General features: G+C 41.6%; 1 protein-coding gene across 1 annotated transcript; it reads right to left on the reverse strand.

Moving 5' to 3' along the window:
• Positions 1 to 1,322: 1,322 nt before the first annotated feature.
• On the reverse strand, positions 1,323 to 17,747 carry LOC139407998 (zinc finger protein 180-like). Its single transcript, XM_071151843.1, has 5 exons — positions 17,743 to 17,747; positions 14,476 to 14,588; positions 4,234 to 4,905; positions 3,840 to 4,065; positions 1,323 to 1,404 (listed from the first exon to the last, which is right to left on the reverse strand). Exons 1-5 carry the CDS (start codon positions 17,745 to 17,747, stop codon positions 1,323 to 1,325), a joined length of 1,098 nt encoding a protein of 365 aa, XP_071007944.1.
• Between the last annotated feature and the right edge of the window lie 605 nt (positions 17,748 to 18,352).

The following is an 18,352-nucleotide window of genomic DNA, read 5'->3' on the forward strand; positions in this document are numbered from 1 at the left end:
TCCATTGTAGATTTTGCTTTATGTTTTGGATCATTGTCTTGTTGGAAGACAAATCTCCGTTCCAGTCTCAGGTCTTTTGCAGACTCCATCAGGTTTTCTTCCAGAATGGTCCTGTATTTGGCTCCATCCATCTTCCCATCAATTTTAACCATCTTCCCTGTCCCTGCTGAAGAAAAGCAGGCCCAAACCATGATGCTGCCACCACCATGTTTGACAGTGGGGATGGTGTGGTCAGGGTGATGAGCTGTGTTGCTTTTACGCCAAACATAACGTTTTGCATTGTTGCCAAAAAGTTCAATTTCGGTTTCATCTGACCAGAGCACCTTCTTCCACATGTTTGGTGTGTCTCCCAGGTGGCTTGTGGCAAACTTTAAACAACACTTTTTATGGATATCTTTAAGAAATGTCTTTCTTCTTGCCACTCTTCCATAAAGGCCAGATTTGTGCAATATACGACTGATTGTTGTCCTATGGACAGAGTCTCCCACCTCAGCTGTAGATCTCTGCAGTTCATCCAGAGTGATCATGGGCCTCTTGGCTGCATCTCTGATCAGTCTTCTCCTTGTATGAGCTGAAAGTTTAGAGGGACGGCCAGGTCTTGGTAGATTTGCAGTGGTCTGATACTCCTTCCATTTCAATATTATCGCTTGCACAGTGCTCCTTGGGATGTTTAAAGCTTGGGAAATCTTTTTGTATCCAAATCCGGCTTTAAACTTCTTCACAACATTATCTCGGACCTGCCTGGTGTGTTCCTTGTTCTTCATGATGCTCTCTGCGCTTTTGACGGACCTCTGAGACTATCACAGTGCAGGTGCATTTATACGGAGACTTGATTACACACAGGTGGATTGTATTTATCATCATTAGTCACTTAGGTCAACATTGGATCATTCAGAGATCCTCACTGAACTTCTGGAGAGAGTTTGCTGCACTGAAAGTAAAGGGGCTGAATAATTTTGCACGCCCAATTTTTCAGTTTTTGATTTGTTAAAAAAGTTTGAAATATCCAATAAATGTCGTTCCACTTCATGATTGTGTCCCACTTGTTGTTGATTCTTCACAAAAAAATACAGTTTTATATCTTTATGTTTGAAGCCTGAAATGTGGCAAAAGTTCGCAAAGTTCAAGGGGGACGAATACTTTCGCAAGGCACTGTATCTCTACCTGAAAATACATGATCTAAGTGATTGATAGTTGGTATTCAGCAGTCATGAAGCCTAATTTACTGTAATGAACTACTAAAATAGTGATTTTGTTAGACAGCATAGACAGCAGCTCTACACTTTATTGACTGACTGACCCAGTCATCCTTCCATCCCTCCTCAGCCTTCCTCTCCCCTGAAGACCCAGTGAGGGTGGAGCTCAGTTAGAGAACTGTTGAGGAACTGGTTAGGAAGAACACTTCTACAGCCAGAGAGGTGAGAGGTCACACATGGTTTAGATGGTAAATATTTATGTTGCCTTAGTGGTTCATCACAAAAGCAAAAGGTAGTATGTTCCATCTATGTTTATTTACATTAGTGCAAATTGACCACTGATATTGGTGTAATTTCTCATCCGTTTTAGCTGAATGAAAGTTAATTTCCCCTCAGGCACACACATTTGTTCTTTGTTATTATGAAGGTAATTTGTGTCAAAGGTACTTTTCCCCACTCATTCACACCGCTTATGCATATTCAGTGGCCTGACCGTGTCCAGACAATGTCAAAGGCCCATCCTGGTAGATCTGAACCTAATGCAGCTCTGCGTGATCAGATGACAGAAGTCACATTTAGGTGCTAGGTGTAACTGAGACCAAAGATGCTCCATATCCATTACTTTTGAGTGTTTAATATAATATGACTAAATGTGTTTCTTTCTGTGTTACAGGGGCAGTCAAGAAATGGAATGGAAAGGCCACAGAACATAAGCAGAGCTGTGGGAGACGACCTCAAGCCCCTGGTAGAGCCAGGGTGGTGTTTACCACTCCACCACACCTTCAGCAGGCTGGAAAAGTGGGATTGGTACTGTTTTTCATACTAAGATGGACCAAGATACGTGTTGCTGTTACACATATTTGTTCATTGGTTTGACGTAAGTCTTGATTGGTCGGTCATTGGGTTCATTTGTCTTACAATATGTTCAAATCAAGCTTTATTTATACAGTACATTTCAGATATGGATGCAACACAAAGGCTTCATTGGAAAAAAATATGAAAATAAACAAATATTTAGTACACAAACATAAGATAAAAAAAACAGAAAAAAACAGACTAATGAGCATTGATTAAAATATAAATTGGATGCAATATCCAATCCAAAATATAGGCTTGTTTTTTAGGAGGGGCTCTGAATGTTGACGAGTAACAAAAACTGGGACCTAAAAGACACCCACCATGAGACCCACTAAATCTGCCGAAGAAGAGTCAAACAAAAGAAAAACCCACACCAAACTTAGACAGGAAGCAAACCAAAAACGTAGCGCAACTAAAGGTGTTGCCGCTCCACATCTATCAAGACAACTGGAGCACCAGGCCAGACACTCTTAAATAGAACTTGGACCAGCTCAGGTGAAACACCTTCCCACTAACAAGATGGACAAGCCAGCAAGGAGTAACACATACTGACTAACGAGGTGACACCAATCAGTGCGCCCTACGAGCTATAAGCATTAAAAGTCCAACCTCAAAACATAAATGCAAAAACCAAAGCCTGTAACACCTCGCTGACAACAATAAAAATATATATTTAAAAAAAACATGTAATTCAAAATATTTTTCGACAATGTAATGGTTTGCTTCTAGAACTCTGGTCTCCTTGAAACGAGCCCAAACAAAACTAATCTCCAATACAGAAAAACGTGCAGTCAAAATCAATTGGGATCCATGGTAATGCACTGGCTAAACGCAAAACACAAATGTTTTTGACTGCCCACCCTTGAGACAATCAGCAACCAAGTTGTCCTTACCACGGACATGTCTGATATCAAGAGGAAACTCCTGCAATATCCGAAGTAACTTTCCACCTCACTGCGGGGCTTCTCTCTCTTTTAAGGGTTCACTCGGAATTAACCCTGATATTATAAAAGCAGGGCAACAATGTCAATATAATTATACCCGATTGTCAGTTGGTTGCATAAATATTTATGATTACTAAATGTTACATGAATTGTAAATATGAAATATCAAAACCAAATGTACACCTCTTTGGCAACAATTCACTTAATGGTGATGCATGGAATCATAAAACAAGACAGTCAGCTACATTTTGGAGTGATGCATTTAAATTTAGGGGTCGCGAAACAAAAGAACACAACACTTATTTGTCATCACTCATCGATATCATGTTGAAATCAATTGTGCGAGAGGAGGGAGATGTAAAAACTAACAGCTCAAAAACCCCACATAATCTGGGAATAATGTGTATATCACTGGTTAGAGGACAATTTGTAGAAAACAGCTAGCTACATTTTGAAGTGTGCATTTTGATTCCAGTGGGTCACCAACGTGGTAAACAGCTAGTTACATTTTGAAGTGTTGCATTTTGATTCAAGTGGGTCACCAACATGGTAATTGAAACACAGCTCTTTTTGTGTTAGTCACTTTTTGTTAAATCACATAAATAGTACTCATTCAATTCAGACCCTGGATTTTTCCAGAGGCTAATATCCAAATCATGCTGAAATCAATTGAATGGGGTAAACATTTAGGGTTCTACATTGTGAGATTCCTTAAAATACTCCTACTACAATGTTAAAAACATTCTACATTGTGACATTATTTAATTGATATCATGAAACAACTCCATGTATTTTCTGATGTTTGATCAGAGATATTTTATCAGAGTATCTCTTGTCACACTGATCACAGTTATAAGATTTCTCTCCTGTGTGTGTTCTCTGGTGTACTGTCAGATCGCTAGACTGAACAAAACTCTTCCCATATTGATTACAACTAAAGGATCTCTCTCCTGTATGTGTTCTCTGGCATATAGTCAGATTGCTAGATGTAGTAAAACTCTTCCCACATTGAATACAGCTATAAGGGTTCTCTCCGGTGTGTAGTTTCTGGTGTGATTTCAGGGAGACTGACTGAGTAAAACTCTTTCCACATTGATCACAGCTATGGGATTTCTCTCCTGTGTGTGTTCTCTGGTGTAGCTTCAAAGACTGTGATGTTGAAAAGCTTTTCCCACAATTTGAGCAGTGGTGAAGCTTCTCTCATGTGTGTACTTGCTGGTGTGTAGTCAGATGGCTAGATGTATTAAAACTCTTCCCACATTGATTACAGCTATAAGGTTTCTCTCCTGTGTGTGTTCGCTGGTGTATAGTCAGATTGCTAGATGTAATAAAACTCTTACCGCATTGATCACAGCTAAAAGGTTTCTCTCCTGTGTGTGTTCTCTGGTGTACTGTCAGATCGCTAGACTGAACAAAACTCTTCCCACATTGATTACAACTAAATGATCTCTCTCCTGTGTGTGTTCTCTGGTGTATAGTCAGATTGCTAGATGTAGTAAAACTCTTCCCACATTGAATACAGCTATAAGGTTTCTCTCCTGTGTGTAGTTTCCGGTGTGATTTCAGGGAGCCTGACCGAGTAAAACTCTTCCCACATTGATCACAGCTATGAGATTTCTCTCCTGTGTGTGTTCTCTGGTGCAGCTTCAAAATCTGTGATCTGGAAAAGCTTTTCCCACAATCTGAAGAGTGGTGAGATTTCTCTCCTGTGTGTACTCGCTGGTGTATTTTAAGGTCTGATGAATATTTGCAACATTTCCCACAGTCAGAGCAGCAGTGAGAGTTCTTTCCTGTGGGTCTCTGCTGGTGTTTCTTGAGGTGTTCTGATCTGGAGAGACTCTCTGCCTCGTCAGCATCATGAGGTTGTTGAGGCTCCCCAGATGATCCACGATAGTCCTGTCTCTCTCCTGAGTAAACAACAAAGTCAGACAGATGGTTAAAGGTCCAGAACAGCAGAAATCCATTGTTTATTTGAGGTGAAAGGTGATGCCCAGAGCGTACCCATGAAGTTGTACAACAATTGACGTCTGTTCAATTATTTGACAATTAAGACAGTCAAGTTAGCAACAAGTCATATTTTGTCTTGTTTTCACATTAATAGTAACATCGATGACTGTTCAGTTATAATAAAGTTGTGAAATCCTAAGCAGTGTGCCAGACAACTATTGGTCTCCAATATGGGCCCCTTTCTGTGTTTGCAAAAATTATGTCAGGAGGACAATGCGCAGGCAATTTGGTTGTAGAAACTCCTCCCTGCTAATGTGGCAACCGCTAGTTTTGTACGAAGGTTTTAGTTTTTCCACTATGTGTTCTGAATATTACAACTTTGGATTATAATTGTAAGGCTCGTTTGAATCTCCTGCTTAATATAATGTTTGTGTTATTGCCGCAAATCAACTGCTTTATACTTCAACAAGTAAAATGCTTTTTGGATAGCTTTTCCATTAGCCTGACAATGAGTGTTTGTACACATTGTGTATGCCAAATTGGCCCATAACTTCACCTAACCTAACAACATAGACCTAGGACTATAAATCATGTAATATTTTTGGTGAAACATGGAAACTAAAATGTCTTTGTCATGACATTTCATAACCTGATCACCAGATAATTTTGTGAATAATCCCACTAGGCTACTCTGTAATGTGTTGTCATTCTAAATGTCCTGAATAAAGGAAATTAGCTCTGTGTGTTGTACAATAGCTTATACATCAAGGAACAGTTCTCTACACATTATGAGCTAAGTATCTCTGTGTCCAAACAAACTAACGAGACCTTACTGGAAATCAAGTAGACAACAAACATTATAAACATCAATTTGTTTAGGGAGGATTTGTTAGGGAGGTTGGATCCAATGTGGAGCATGGTATAACTATCTTTAAGACGGAGAGCAAGGCTGACGTTTTACGTATTCCCAACCAATTGTGTTTTTTTGATAGTTTCTTTGCGTTGTTTGGAACTTATTTTTTAAACTTATTTTGTACATAATGTTGTCGCTACCGTCTCTTATGACCGAAGAGAACTTCAGGACATTAAAACTGCGATTACTCACCACGGACTGGCAAAATCATTTTTTTCCTTTAATAAGTCCGACGAGCCCGACGTAAACGATATACTGCTTTCCTAATAAACCCTCACTTCCTTCCATTCTGCTAGCAAACGTGCAATCTTTGGAAAGTAAATTGATGACCTACGCGGAAGACTAAACTACCAAAGGAACATTCAAAACTGTAATATCTTATGATTCACGGAGTCGTGGCTAAACAACAACATTATCAACATACAGCTGACTGGTTATTTTTATTTTTTTATTTCACCTTTATTTAACCAGGTAGGCAAGTTGAGAACAAGTTCTCATTTACAATTGCGACCTGGCCAAGATAAAGCAAAGCAGTTCGACACATACAACAACACAGAGTTACACATGGAGTAATAATACAGTAGAAACAAGTCTACATACGATGTGAGCAAATGAGGTGAGATAAGGGAGGTAAAGGCAGAAAAAGGCTATGGTGGAAAAGTAAATACAATATAGCAAGTAAAAAACACTGGAATGGTAGATTTGCAGTGGAAGAATGTGCAAGGTAGAAATAAAAATAATGGGGTGCAAAGGAGCAAAATAAATAAAATAAATACAGTAGGGAAAGAGGTAGTTGCTTGGGCTAAATTATAGATGGGCTATGTACAGGTGCAGCAATATGTGAGCTGCTCTGACAGCTGGTGCTTAAAGCTAGTGAGGGAGATAAGTGTTTCCAGTTTCAGAGATTTTTGTAGTTCGTTCCAGTCATTGGCAGCAGAGAACTGGAAGGAGAGGCGGCCAAAGAAAGAATTGGTTTTGGGGGTGACCAGAGAGATATACCTGCTGGAGCGCGTGCTACAGGTGGGTGATGCTATGGTGACCAGCGAGCTGAGATAAGGGGGGACTTTACCTAGCAGGGTCTTGTTGGTGACATGGAGCCAGTGGGTTTGGCGACAAGTATGAAGCGAGGGCCAGCCAACGAGAGCGTACAGGTCGCAATGGTGGGTAGTATATGGGGCTTTGGTGACAAAACGGATGGAACTGTGATAGACTGCATCCAATTTGTTGAGTAGGTATTGGAGGCTATTTTGTAAATGACATCGCCAAAGTTGTATAAGGGTATGAGTGAAGGATGCTTTGTTGCGAAATAGGAGGCCAATTCTAGATTTTACTTTGGATTGGAGATGTTTGATGTGGGTCTGGAAGGAGAGTTTACAGTCTAATCAGACACCTAGGTATTTGTAGTTGTCCACGTATTCTAAGTCAGAGCCGTCCAGAGTAGTGATGTTGGACAGGCGGGCAGGTGCAGGCAGCGATCGGTTGAAGAGCATGCATTTAGTTTTACTTGTACTTAAGAGCAATTGGAGGCCACGGAAGGAGAGTTGTATGGCATTGAAGCGTGCCTGGAGGGTTGTTAACACAGTGTCCAAAGAAGGGCCAGAAGTATACAGAATGGTGTGGTCTGCGTAGAGGTGGATCAGAGACTCACCAACAGCAAGAGCGACATCATTGATGTTTACAGAGAAGAGAGTCGGTCCAAGAATTGAACCCTGTGGAACCCCCATAGAGACTGCCAGAGGTCCAGACAACAGACCCTCCAATTTGACACACTGAACTCTATCAGAGAAGGAGTTGGTGAACCAGGCGAGGCAATCATTTGAGAAACCAAGGACAGAGTCGAAAGCCTTGGCCAGATCAATGAATACGGCTGCACAGTAATGTTTCTTATCGATGGCAGTTAAGATATCGTTTAGGACCTTGAGCGTGGCTGAGGTGCACCCATGACCAGCTCTGAAACCAGATTGCATAGCATAGAGGGTATGGTGATATTCGAAATGGTCGGTAATCTGTTTGTTGACTTGGCTTTCGAAGACCTTAGAAAGGCAGGGTAGGATAGATGTAGCTCTGTAGCAGTTTGGGTCAAGAGTGTCCCCCCCTTTGAAGAGAGGGGATGACCGCAGCTGCTTTCCAATCTTTGGGAATCTCAGACGACACGAAAGAGAGGTTGAACAGGCTAGTAATAGGGGTGGCAACAATTTCGGCAGATAATTTTAGAAAGAAAGTGTCCAGATTGTCTAGCCCGGCTGATTTGTCGGGGTCCAGATTTTGCAGCTCTTTCAGAACATCAGCTGACTGGATTTGGGAGAAGGAGAAATGGGGAAGGCTTGGGCGAGTTGCTGTGAGGGGTGCAGTACTGTTGACCGGGGTAGGGGTAGCCAGGTGGAAAGCATGGCCAGCCATAGAAAAATGCTTATTGAAGTTCTCAATTATATAGTGGATTTATCAGTGGTGACAGTGTTTCCTATCTTCAGTGCAATGGGCAGCTGGGAGGAGGTGTTCTTATTCTCCATGGACTTTACAGTGAGCCAGAACATTTTTGAGTTAGTTTTGAGTAAATTTCTGCTTGAAAAAGCTAGCCTTGGCTTTTCTAACTGCCTGTGTATATTGGTTTCTAGCTTCCCTGAATAGCTGCATATCACGGGGGCTGTTCGATGCTAATGCAGAACGCCATAGGATGTTTTTTTGTTGGTTAAGGGCAGTCAGGTCTGGGGTGAACCAAGGGCTATATCTGTTCCTGGTTCTAAATTTCTTGAATGGGGCATGCTTATTTAAGATGGTTAGGAAGGCATTTAAAAAATAACCAGGCATCCTCTACTGACGGGATGAGATCAATATCCTTCCAGGATACCCCGGCCAGGTCGATTAGAAAGAACTGCTCGCTGAAGTGTTTCAGGGAGCGTTTGACAGTGATGAGTGGAGGTCGATTGACCGCTGACCCATTACGGATGCAGGCAATGAGGCAGTGATCGCTAAGATCTTGGTTGAAGACAGCAAAAGTGTATTTAGAGGGCAAATTGGTTAGGATGATATCTATGAGGGTGCCCGTGTTTACGGCTTTAGGGAGGTACCTGGTAGGTTCATTGATAATTTGTGTGAGATTGAGGGCATCAAGCTTAGATTGTAGGATGGCTGGAGTGTTAAGCATGTTCCAGTTTAGGTCGCCTAGCAGCACAAGCTCTGAAGATAGATGGGGGGCAATCAGTTCACATATGGTGTCCAGAGCACAGCTGGGGGCAGAGGGTGGTCTATAGCAGGCGACAACGGTGAGAGACTTGTTTTTAGAGAGGTGGATTTTTAAAAGTAGAAGTTCAAATTGTTTGGGTACAGACCTGGATAGTAGGACAGAACTCTGCAGGCTATATTTGCAGTAGATTGCAACACCTCCCCCTTTGGCAGTTCTATCTTGTCTGAAAATGTTGTAGTTAGGGATGAACATTTCAGAATTATTGGTGGTCTTCCTAAGCCAGGATTCAGACACAGCTAGAACATCCGGGTTGGCAGAGTGTTCTAAAGCAGTGAATAAAACAAACTTAGGGAGGAGGCTTCTAATGTTAACATGCATTAAACCAAGGCTACCAGAGGCTCTACAGTGAAATAAGCCAATAAACACTAACCAGAACAGCAATGGACAAGGCATATTGACATTAAGGAGAGGCATGCTTAGTCGAGTGATCAAAAGGGTCCAGTGAGTAGTGAGGTTGGTTGCGGTCACGGCGATTCAGACAGCTAGCCGGGTCATCGGTAGCAAGCTAGCATAGGATGGAGGTCTGTTTTTAGCCACCTCGTGCGTTTCCGTCGGTAGGATTAGTGGGGTTCCGTGTGGTAGAGGGGATCAATCCAATTCGCAAAAAAATAGATATAGTTATAGAGGCCCAAGAAGAAACATTTTTTTATTGTCCGATAGATCTTTTCAGATAGCAGCCAATAAGACAGCTAACGATTAGCGGGCCGCAGATGGGCTTTCAGGTAACATCGCGACGGAGGAGCCAGCTGGATAACTCCCTCGGGCAGATAAAGTTGGTAGTACAGTTGTGAAGGCCCGGTGGGGCTCCGTGTTAGCAGTAAAACGGGTCCGGATAGGTGATTGTAGCCCAGGAGTGGCTGATGGAACTCTTCAGCTGGCTAGCTCCGGAATAATTTATGTTTGCTCCAGGATCAACGTAAGCCGATAGTCACACGGATAGCATCTAGCTAGCTGCGAGATCCAGGTATAAATGTCCAGAGCTTACGGTTGAAATCCGGGGACATGGAGAGAAAAATAGGTCCAGTATGTTCCGGTCCGAGCCGGACGTCTGACTGCTATGCCATCTTGGTGACGGATGTCACGCTGTATATTATACGCTGTACCAGCAGGATAGAACAGCGGCGTCTAGTAAGACAAGGGGAGGTGGACTATATATTTTTGTAAATAACAGCTAGTGCACGATATCTAAGGACGTCTCGAGGTATTGCTCGCCTGAGGTAGAGTATCTCATGATAAGCTGTAGACCACACTATCTACCTAGAGAGTTTATTTGTATTTTTTTTCGTAGCTGTTTTACATACCACCACAGACTGAGGCTGGCACTAAGACCGCATTGAATGAGCTGTATTCCACCATAAACAAACAGGAAAAGCTCCCCCAGAGGCAGTATTCCTAGTAGCCGGGGACTTTAATGCAGGGAAACTTAAATCCGTCTCACCAAATTTCTATCAGCATGTTAAATGAGCAACTAGAGGGAAAACAACTCTGGACCACCTTTACTCCACACACAGAGACACATACAAAGCTCTCCCCCGCACCCCATTTGGCAAATCGAACCATCCTCCTGATTCCTGCTTACAAGCTCAAATTAAAGCAAGAAGCACCAGTGACTCGATCAATAAGAAAGTGGTCAGATGAAGCAGATGCTAAGCTACAGAACTGTTTTGCGAGCACAGCCTGGAATATGTTCCAGGATTCCTCCGATGGCATTCAGGAGTACACCACAAAGGTCATTGGCTTCATCAATCAGTGCATCGATGACGTTGTCCCCACAGTGACCGTACATACATACCCCAACCAGAAGCCATGGATTACAGGCAACATCCGCACTGAGCTAAAGGCTAGAGCTGCTGCTTTAAAGGAGCGGGACTCTAACCCGGAAGCTTATAAGAAATCCCGCTATGCCCTCCGACGAACCATCAAACAGGCAAAGTGTCAATAAGATCGAATCGTACTACAAAGGCTCTGACACTCGTCGGATGTGGCAGGGCTTGCAAACCATTACAGACTACAAAGGGAAGCACAGCCAATAGATGTCCAGTGACACAAGCCTAGCAGATGAGCTAAACTACGGCAAATAACACTGACACGTGCATGAGAGCACCAGCTGTTCCGGAAGACTGTGTGATCACGCTCTACGCAGCCGATGTGAGTAAGACCTTTAAACAGGTCAACATTCACAGGGCCGCAGGGCCAGACGGATTACCAGGATGTTTACTGTGAGCATGTGCTGACCAACCGGCAAGTGTCTTCACTGATATTTTCAACCTCTCCCTGTCCGAGTCTGTAATACCAACATGTTTTAAGCAGACCACCATAGTCCCTGTGCCCAAGAACACTAAGGTAACCTGTCTAAATGACTACCGACCTGTAGCACTCACGTTTGTAGCCATGAAGTGCTGGTCACGGCTGGTCACGGCTCACATCAACAACATTATCCCAGAAACCCTAGACCCACTTCAATTTGCATACCGCCCTAACAGATCCACAGATGATGCAATCTCTATTGCACTCCACACTGCCCTTTCCCACCTGGACAAAAGGAACACCTATGTCAGAATGCTATTCATTGACTACAGCTAAGCATTCAACACCATCGTGCCCTCAAAGCTCATCAATAAACTAAGGAACCTGGGACTAAACAGTTTGAGCAGGTTGAACATCACCAACAAACTAACATGGTCTAAGCACACCAAAACAGTTGTGAAAAGGGCACGATAAAACTTATTTCCCCTCAGGAGACTGAAAAGATGTGGCATGGGTCCTCAGATCCTCAAAAGGTTCTACAGCTGCACCATCGATAGCATCCCGACTGGTTGCATCACTGCCTTGTATGGCAACTGCTCGGCCTCTGACCGCAAGGCACTACAGAGGGTAGTGCGAATGGCCCAGTACATCACTGGGGCCAAGCTTCCTGCCATCCATGACCTCTATTCCAGGCTGTGTCAGAGGAAGGCCCTAAAAATTGTCAAAGACTCCAGCCACCCTAGTCATAGACTGTTCTCCCTGCTACAGCAAGGCAAGCGGCTTCTAAACAGCTTCTTTCCCCAAGCCATAAGACTCCTGAACATCTAATCAAATGGCTACCCAGACTATTTGCACTGCCCCTCCCCACCTTTTTACACCGCTGCTACGCTCTGTTGTTATTATCTATGCAGTCACTTTATCTCTACCTATATGTACATATTACCTCAACTAACCGGTACTCCCACACATTGACTCTGTACAGTTGTTGAGAATGAGTGGACGATGGTAAAGAACAGTGGAGTGAAAAGGGTTGGTCATGAACAGCAGTTTATGGTTGAAGTGGGAATCATCAGCAAGGATGTTTTTTGGGTGACCCGTTCGCGGTCTCAAAGATGGTGAAGAATGAATTGGGTAAAGTGGAATCGTTTCGAGTGACCAGGAGCGGTATGATGCTGATTGTGTGTCAATAGTGCAAAAGGGGAAAGCTTTGTGTGGTTTAGGGGTAACATTTCAGGTAGACGCACGTTGATTAAAACAAATGATAGACAGAAGGTTTTACTGTGGTTTGGTGAAGTGGTTCTCCCATCTTATGTAAAACATTGGTAAGTAAGATATACAGAAGCCACTGCGGTGTTACAATTGTAAAAATGTTAGGACATGTGGCAAGTGTTTGTCGAAGGAATAAATGTCAGATGAAGCATGTTGTAATTGTGGGAATCCCATTCCCAAGTTCCCGGAGTGCCCTGTACGGATGAAGGAGGTCACAGTAGCTAGGATCAGGCCCATACAGCAGGTGTCCTATGTGGAGGCAGTGAAAATAGCTGAAGGGGTGAGGAGAGGAGAAGGTAGTGGATGTCCCACATTCTGCAGTGAAGCCATGCAGGAGAAGGATCCCAACACACTAATAGTGAAGGTGGACTTGTTGTGTTTATAGCGCAAGTGAGAAATTGTACTAGTCAAACTGTTAATTTTTATTTTTTGTAATTAGTATGATTGTTTTGGGGGTATTTTTTACAACCCCGTACAGTAGGTGTTTTGGTGGTATATTTTACAACCCCGTACAGTAGGTGTTTTGGTGGTATATTTTACAAACCTGTGTACAGTAGGTGTTTTGGGGGTATATTTTACAACCCCGTACAGTAGGTGTTTTGGGGGTACAACCCCGTACAGTAGGTGTTTTGGGGGCAGCAATACACCTGATGAGTGTAGTCTGACAATAAACCTCAGAGAAGAAGACATGGTAGGAACCAAAGTGTTGGTCAGTGTTTCCAGGTGACCCTAATTAGATGTTACTTAGTTTACTGACACCGGCTATATTCAACGGGTGTTGAGCGTCAGCAAATTCATCAGTTATTCTGCGCTCTGGTACACTTAGACAAGACTGCTCTGAAATCGGAGTGGAGAACCAGAGCGAATTAATGAAAGCACCCAAATTAACAATGTCCATTGGCTAAGAATGACGTTAATAATCAAGTCAATAAACGTTGGATAGTTAGTTAGAATATAGTAAATATACTGGCAAGTTTGATGTATTAGTAGCCAACTAACATTAGGTAGCTAGTTGATAAACTGGTAAATACGGCTGTGAAGATATACTATGCGGTTTTAAGGATAGCGTAACTAACAATGTGTAAGGTGACTTATTTGAAAAGTCATTACATTGCTCAAACTTTTCTTAATATTTGTCATAATTAGTTAAAAATCAGTTCATTTGTCAGTTCAATTCTCTCGTCGGACTTTGGATGCGTATTTTCCGCCATTTCGTTCAAATCTGAAAATAGTTCAACCACGCCCAATTCTTGGTGAATGTAGTACGACATCCGGGAACTTTTGGCATACTAACTACATCATACTATGACCATTAAGCATACTATATACTCAATTCACGTCACAAATAGTAGTTAGTATGAGTATTCTAACACAGCTCAGGTCTCTGGGCTGCCATTTTGTTTATGTTTAAAAACTAAGTTGCCCCTTTAAAAAAGCCACACAACAATCAATCAACCAATATGCAGTACAAACAATAACAAAGCTGTAATTCCACCACTGTTTTGCTAATAAGATGGATGGGGCTGGAGAAATGTATCCATGTCTATGAATTTGAGACTAGTTACAAGGACTGACCATCCATGATACCAACATAGTTTTAACCATGTTGAGGCTATACAGTGTTGGTTTACATTGTTTCTAAACATTGGAGTAAAAAAGGTTATTTGGGGTTCTGATGGGGTACAACAGTTGAACTAAGCTCATGAGGCATGTGTTATATTCTTCAAGAATCAATGGCTAGAAATAAATAATAAAACATTTAAATATTGATGTAGCAATTGCATATTTCCCCTTTAACACCACACATCAGTTCAACAACTGCAGAGCTTGTGCCTCTGTATTTAAGACAGTACTTACGAGTGTAAACCAGGGCACGTTCATCGTTAGAACCATTGGATGCCTTAAGATGAGTTTGGGAAACCGGGCCCAGATATCCAGTTTCCTCCTCTTCCTTTTTCGATGTGACAGTAATCTCCCCCTCCTCCTCTTTCACTCCAAAAACTGCAACTTCCTCTTTCTCTGCCTCTTCTTTTACTGTAACATCCTCCTCCTCTTTCACTCTGAACGCCTCTTCCTCTTCTTTTACTGTAACGTATTTTTCGTCTTCTTTCACGGTAACACCCTCACTGTCTACTTGTTTTTGTATTGTAACAGCCTCCTCTTCCTTCTCCCCTTTCACTCTGAACGCGTCTTCCTCTTCTTTCACTGAAACGTCTTTCTCTTCTTCTTTCACTGTAACAGCCTCAGCATCTACTTTTTGTATTGTAACAGCCTCTTCTCCCTCCTCTTTGACAAGAGCTTAATTCTCCGTCCAGCAGACCTCCTCTTCTTTACCAGGACAGTAGCTTAGTGAACTCATGGTCGGAGATGTTAGCTAGCTAGGCTAATGCTAATTTAACCAGCCCGCTAACTCACTAAAAACAACAACACTGTAAATATGAAATTAAATAGGATAACTAACTAGACGACAGAAGTTGGTTTAAAACAGTGACTAATATAAACTAAATCATCTAAAGAGGTGTATTGGTTCAGCTATTTTGGATAGCAAGCTACCGAGGTGGCTGACTAACTTTTTTTTATTTTTTATTTTTTTATTTTTTTTATTAATTTCAAATCAATACATAAATCACATGAGGGAACACAAGCATACATAGATTACAAACAATAGACAATCGAGCTAGGGGGTACAATATCACATTACAATTACACAAGGACCTTAAGGGACATGCATATACTTACAATTCTAACAGCTTTTTTGTTAGTAGAGTATTTAACTGTCTTAAAATACAGTTCAATTTATTTTTGTAGGGTACGAAAATGTGGTTTTCTGTTTGTAAATTTACATTTGTGTATATGAAATTTGGCCAAAAGAATAATGAATTCATTACATAAAAATGATTCCGCTTATTTCTATTGTATGTAAAGAATCCAAACAGTACATCTCTCCACAATAGTGTAAAATCTTCATAAATGTGTTCAATTATAAACCTACTGATGTCTTAGGTGGCTGACTAACTGTTGCTGCTGTTGAAAGAAGCGTTCCGTCCACTAGATTATACGTCACACCAACAGCATTACCTTAAAGCCACATACTGGAGTGGGTAACGCAGTTGAGTAAAACGTATATTTTATTTTCAGACAAGTTAAAGTGTAGGAAGCATGATTGATTTTTTTACTCACCAGTGTAACAATACAGAGTGGTTAAAGACTCAGTAACCTAGTTGTATTCACCATCTGGTTACTTATAAGTATAAACAGTTATGTTTTTGCGTTATTTCATATGTATTAATTTATTTTTGAATATCTTCTAAACTACCCACAATGCACTATTTCTCAACGTCATATGGAGGATCTACTCTGTGCTACCGAGTTTGTATGTTAAGTGTAACGGTGTAATTAAGTTGTTAAATTCCTGCATAAAATGGGTATTATGTCACCTCCTGGTCGAGTAGTGTGTTTACATTGTCTTATACACTCAAATCAAATCAAATGTTATTGGTCACATGCACATGGTTAGCAGATGTTAATGTGAGTGTAGCGAAATGCTTGTGCTTCTAGTTCCGACATTGTAGTAATATCGAACAAGTAATCTAACAATTCCTCAACAACTACCTAATACACACAAATCTAAAGGGGTGAATAAGAATATGTACATATAAATATATGGATGAGCGATGGCAAGGCATAGGCAAGGTGCCGTAGATGGTATATAATACAGTATATACATGTGATATGAGTAATGTAAGATATCTTAACATGATTAAAGTGTCATTGTTTAAAGTGACTAGTGATCCATTTATTAAAGTGGCCAGTGATTTGAGTCTCAATGTAGCCAGCAGCCTCTCTGAGCTAGTGAGATAGATAGAAGCTGTTTTTTAGTCTCTCAGTCCCAGCGTTGAACAGGCAGTGGCTCGGGTGGTTGTCCTTGATGATCTTTTCGGCCTTTCTGTGACATCAGGTGCTGTAGGTGTCTTGGAGGGCAGGCAGTTTGCCCCCGGTGATGCGAGCCTTGCAGTTGAGGGCGGGTCAGTTTCCGTACCAGGCGGTGATACAGCGCGACAGGATGCTCTCGACTGTGCATCTGTAAAAGTTTGTCAGGGTTTTACTTGACAAGCCAAATTTCTTCAGCCTCCTGAGGTTGAAGAGGTGCGCTTGCGTCTTTTTCACCACGCTGTCTGTGTGGGTGGACCATTTAAATTTGTCTGTGATGTGTCCGCGGAGGAATTTAAACGTTCCACCTCAGTGATAAAGGTATGGGTTTCTGGGTAATCCACAGCAGGTTTATGGAGAATTGCTGTGGGTAAATTGAAAAATGAATGGTCCAGGGATAGAAATGTAAAAAGTTGACATTACATCATAAAATCCACCTTTTACATCATACATTAACAATTTATGTTTTAGTTACTACTGTTGTTGGTTTGGCATCAAATAAACCTCTCTTTATATGTTATTTGCCAAATCTTCGTTTTCCATGTGGGTTTTATGCTAAAGTTACCTCTTTCAAGTTGGTAGCTAACTGGAAAATGCATCTTCTTTAGTGCTATTTTTACCCTGTCGACTGCTGATCATTCATCCACACAGCGTGTCCCGTCAATACAGGTAATTTATGACAAATGTATAAAGTCTATGTTTTATAAACTCATGAACACCAGCCAGTTTATTATCCCGGTTTTGTTAGTTGAGGTGTATTATACTTCTTCGCCACCAGGTTATTTCAGGTTATTTTGATATATTTTAATACTAAAATGGATGATAGTTTATTCTGATGCAGTGAGTATTAGACACATGGAAACAATGTATTCATTTTTATTATAGTAAATTAAAAATTATTAGGAATTGTTAAATCCACTATACGATCACAATGACTTTGATAGACATTTCAATTGTTTTTTTGTTAGTATATTATAGGGCAGATTTATGGAGAATTGTTGTGGGAGTGCTATTTATATCCCGTCACTACTGATCATTCATCCATACTGTGTGTGTCCCATCATTGCAGCTTTGGAAATAAATGAACTATCCATCCGTTGCTCCTTCCTGTGTTGACTCACTGACTTGAGGGACGGGACCAGGAAGGTCACACTAGGTCCATATCTAGCTCAAGTTTGCAAACATTAACCACACCTCATGCTTTTCATGAACTGTGTGGTTGTGTTATCTAGTGGGAACCCGTTAACAGGGTAGGCGCTGGTGCCTTCTTGCCGTGGGCTCAAAATGCCAAAGAAAATCAACCCGATTCATTTCGTCAAACAATCACCTGATTGGTTTGGTATTGGGCTTGTTCAACATTGCAGGCGACAGTGCAGGTGACTGCTGACTGACTGATCTATAAATAACCTTGCATCATAAATAACTACTCATTATTATTTATAAAACAGTCAGCCAGTAACGGTTTACCCACAATGCAGCATGGATTTGATGCTCTCGGACACGGTCAGTGGTTTAGTAGATGACATAAAGGCTACGCTGCGCACGCACTATGGTGTGGGACATCATCTATAAAAATGTGGCTGTTATAAATTCTGTGTTGCTCAAAGCCTTGAGTAATGAACCTATTTTTGACACAACAGGCTGAAAGCGCCAATGCTTCAGGTAGCTTTGTTTCCCCATAACTACTCTTCAGCATGTTCTCTGTGAAGTAGACTACGGAAGTTTTGTAACTTTTCCACCTTGGCTTACTGCTGCTAACTGACATCTGGAATCTATCTATTTTGGGTGTTAGGGATTTTCCCTG

This window comes from Oncorhynchus clarkii, chromosome 4, assembly GCF_045791955.1.
Source record: "Oncorhynchus clarkii lewisi isolate Uvic-CL-2024 chromosome 4, UVic_Ocla_1.0, whole genome shotgun sequence".
Classification (NCBI taxonomy): domain Eukaryota; kingdom Metazoa; phylum Chordata; class Actinopteri; order Salmoniformes; family Salmonidae; genus Oncorhynchus; species Oncorhynchus clarkii.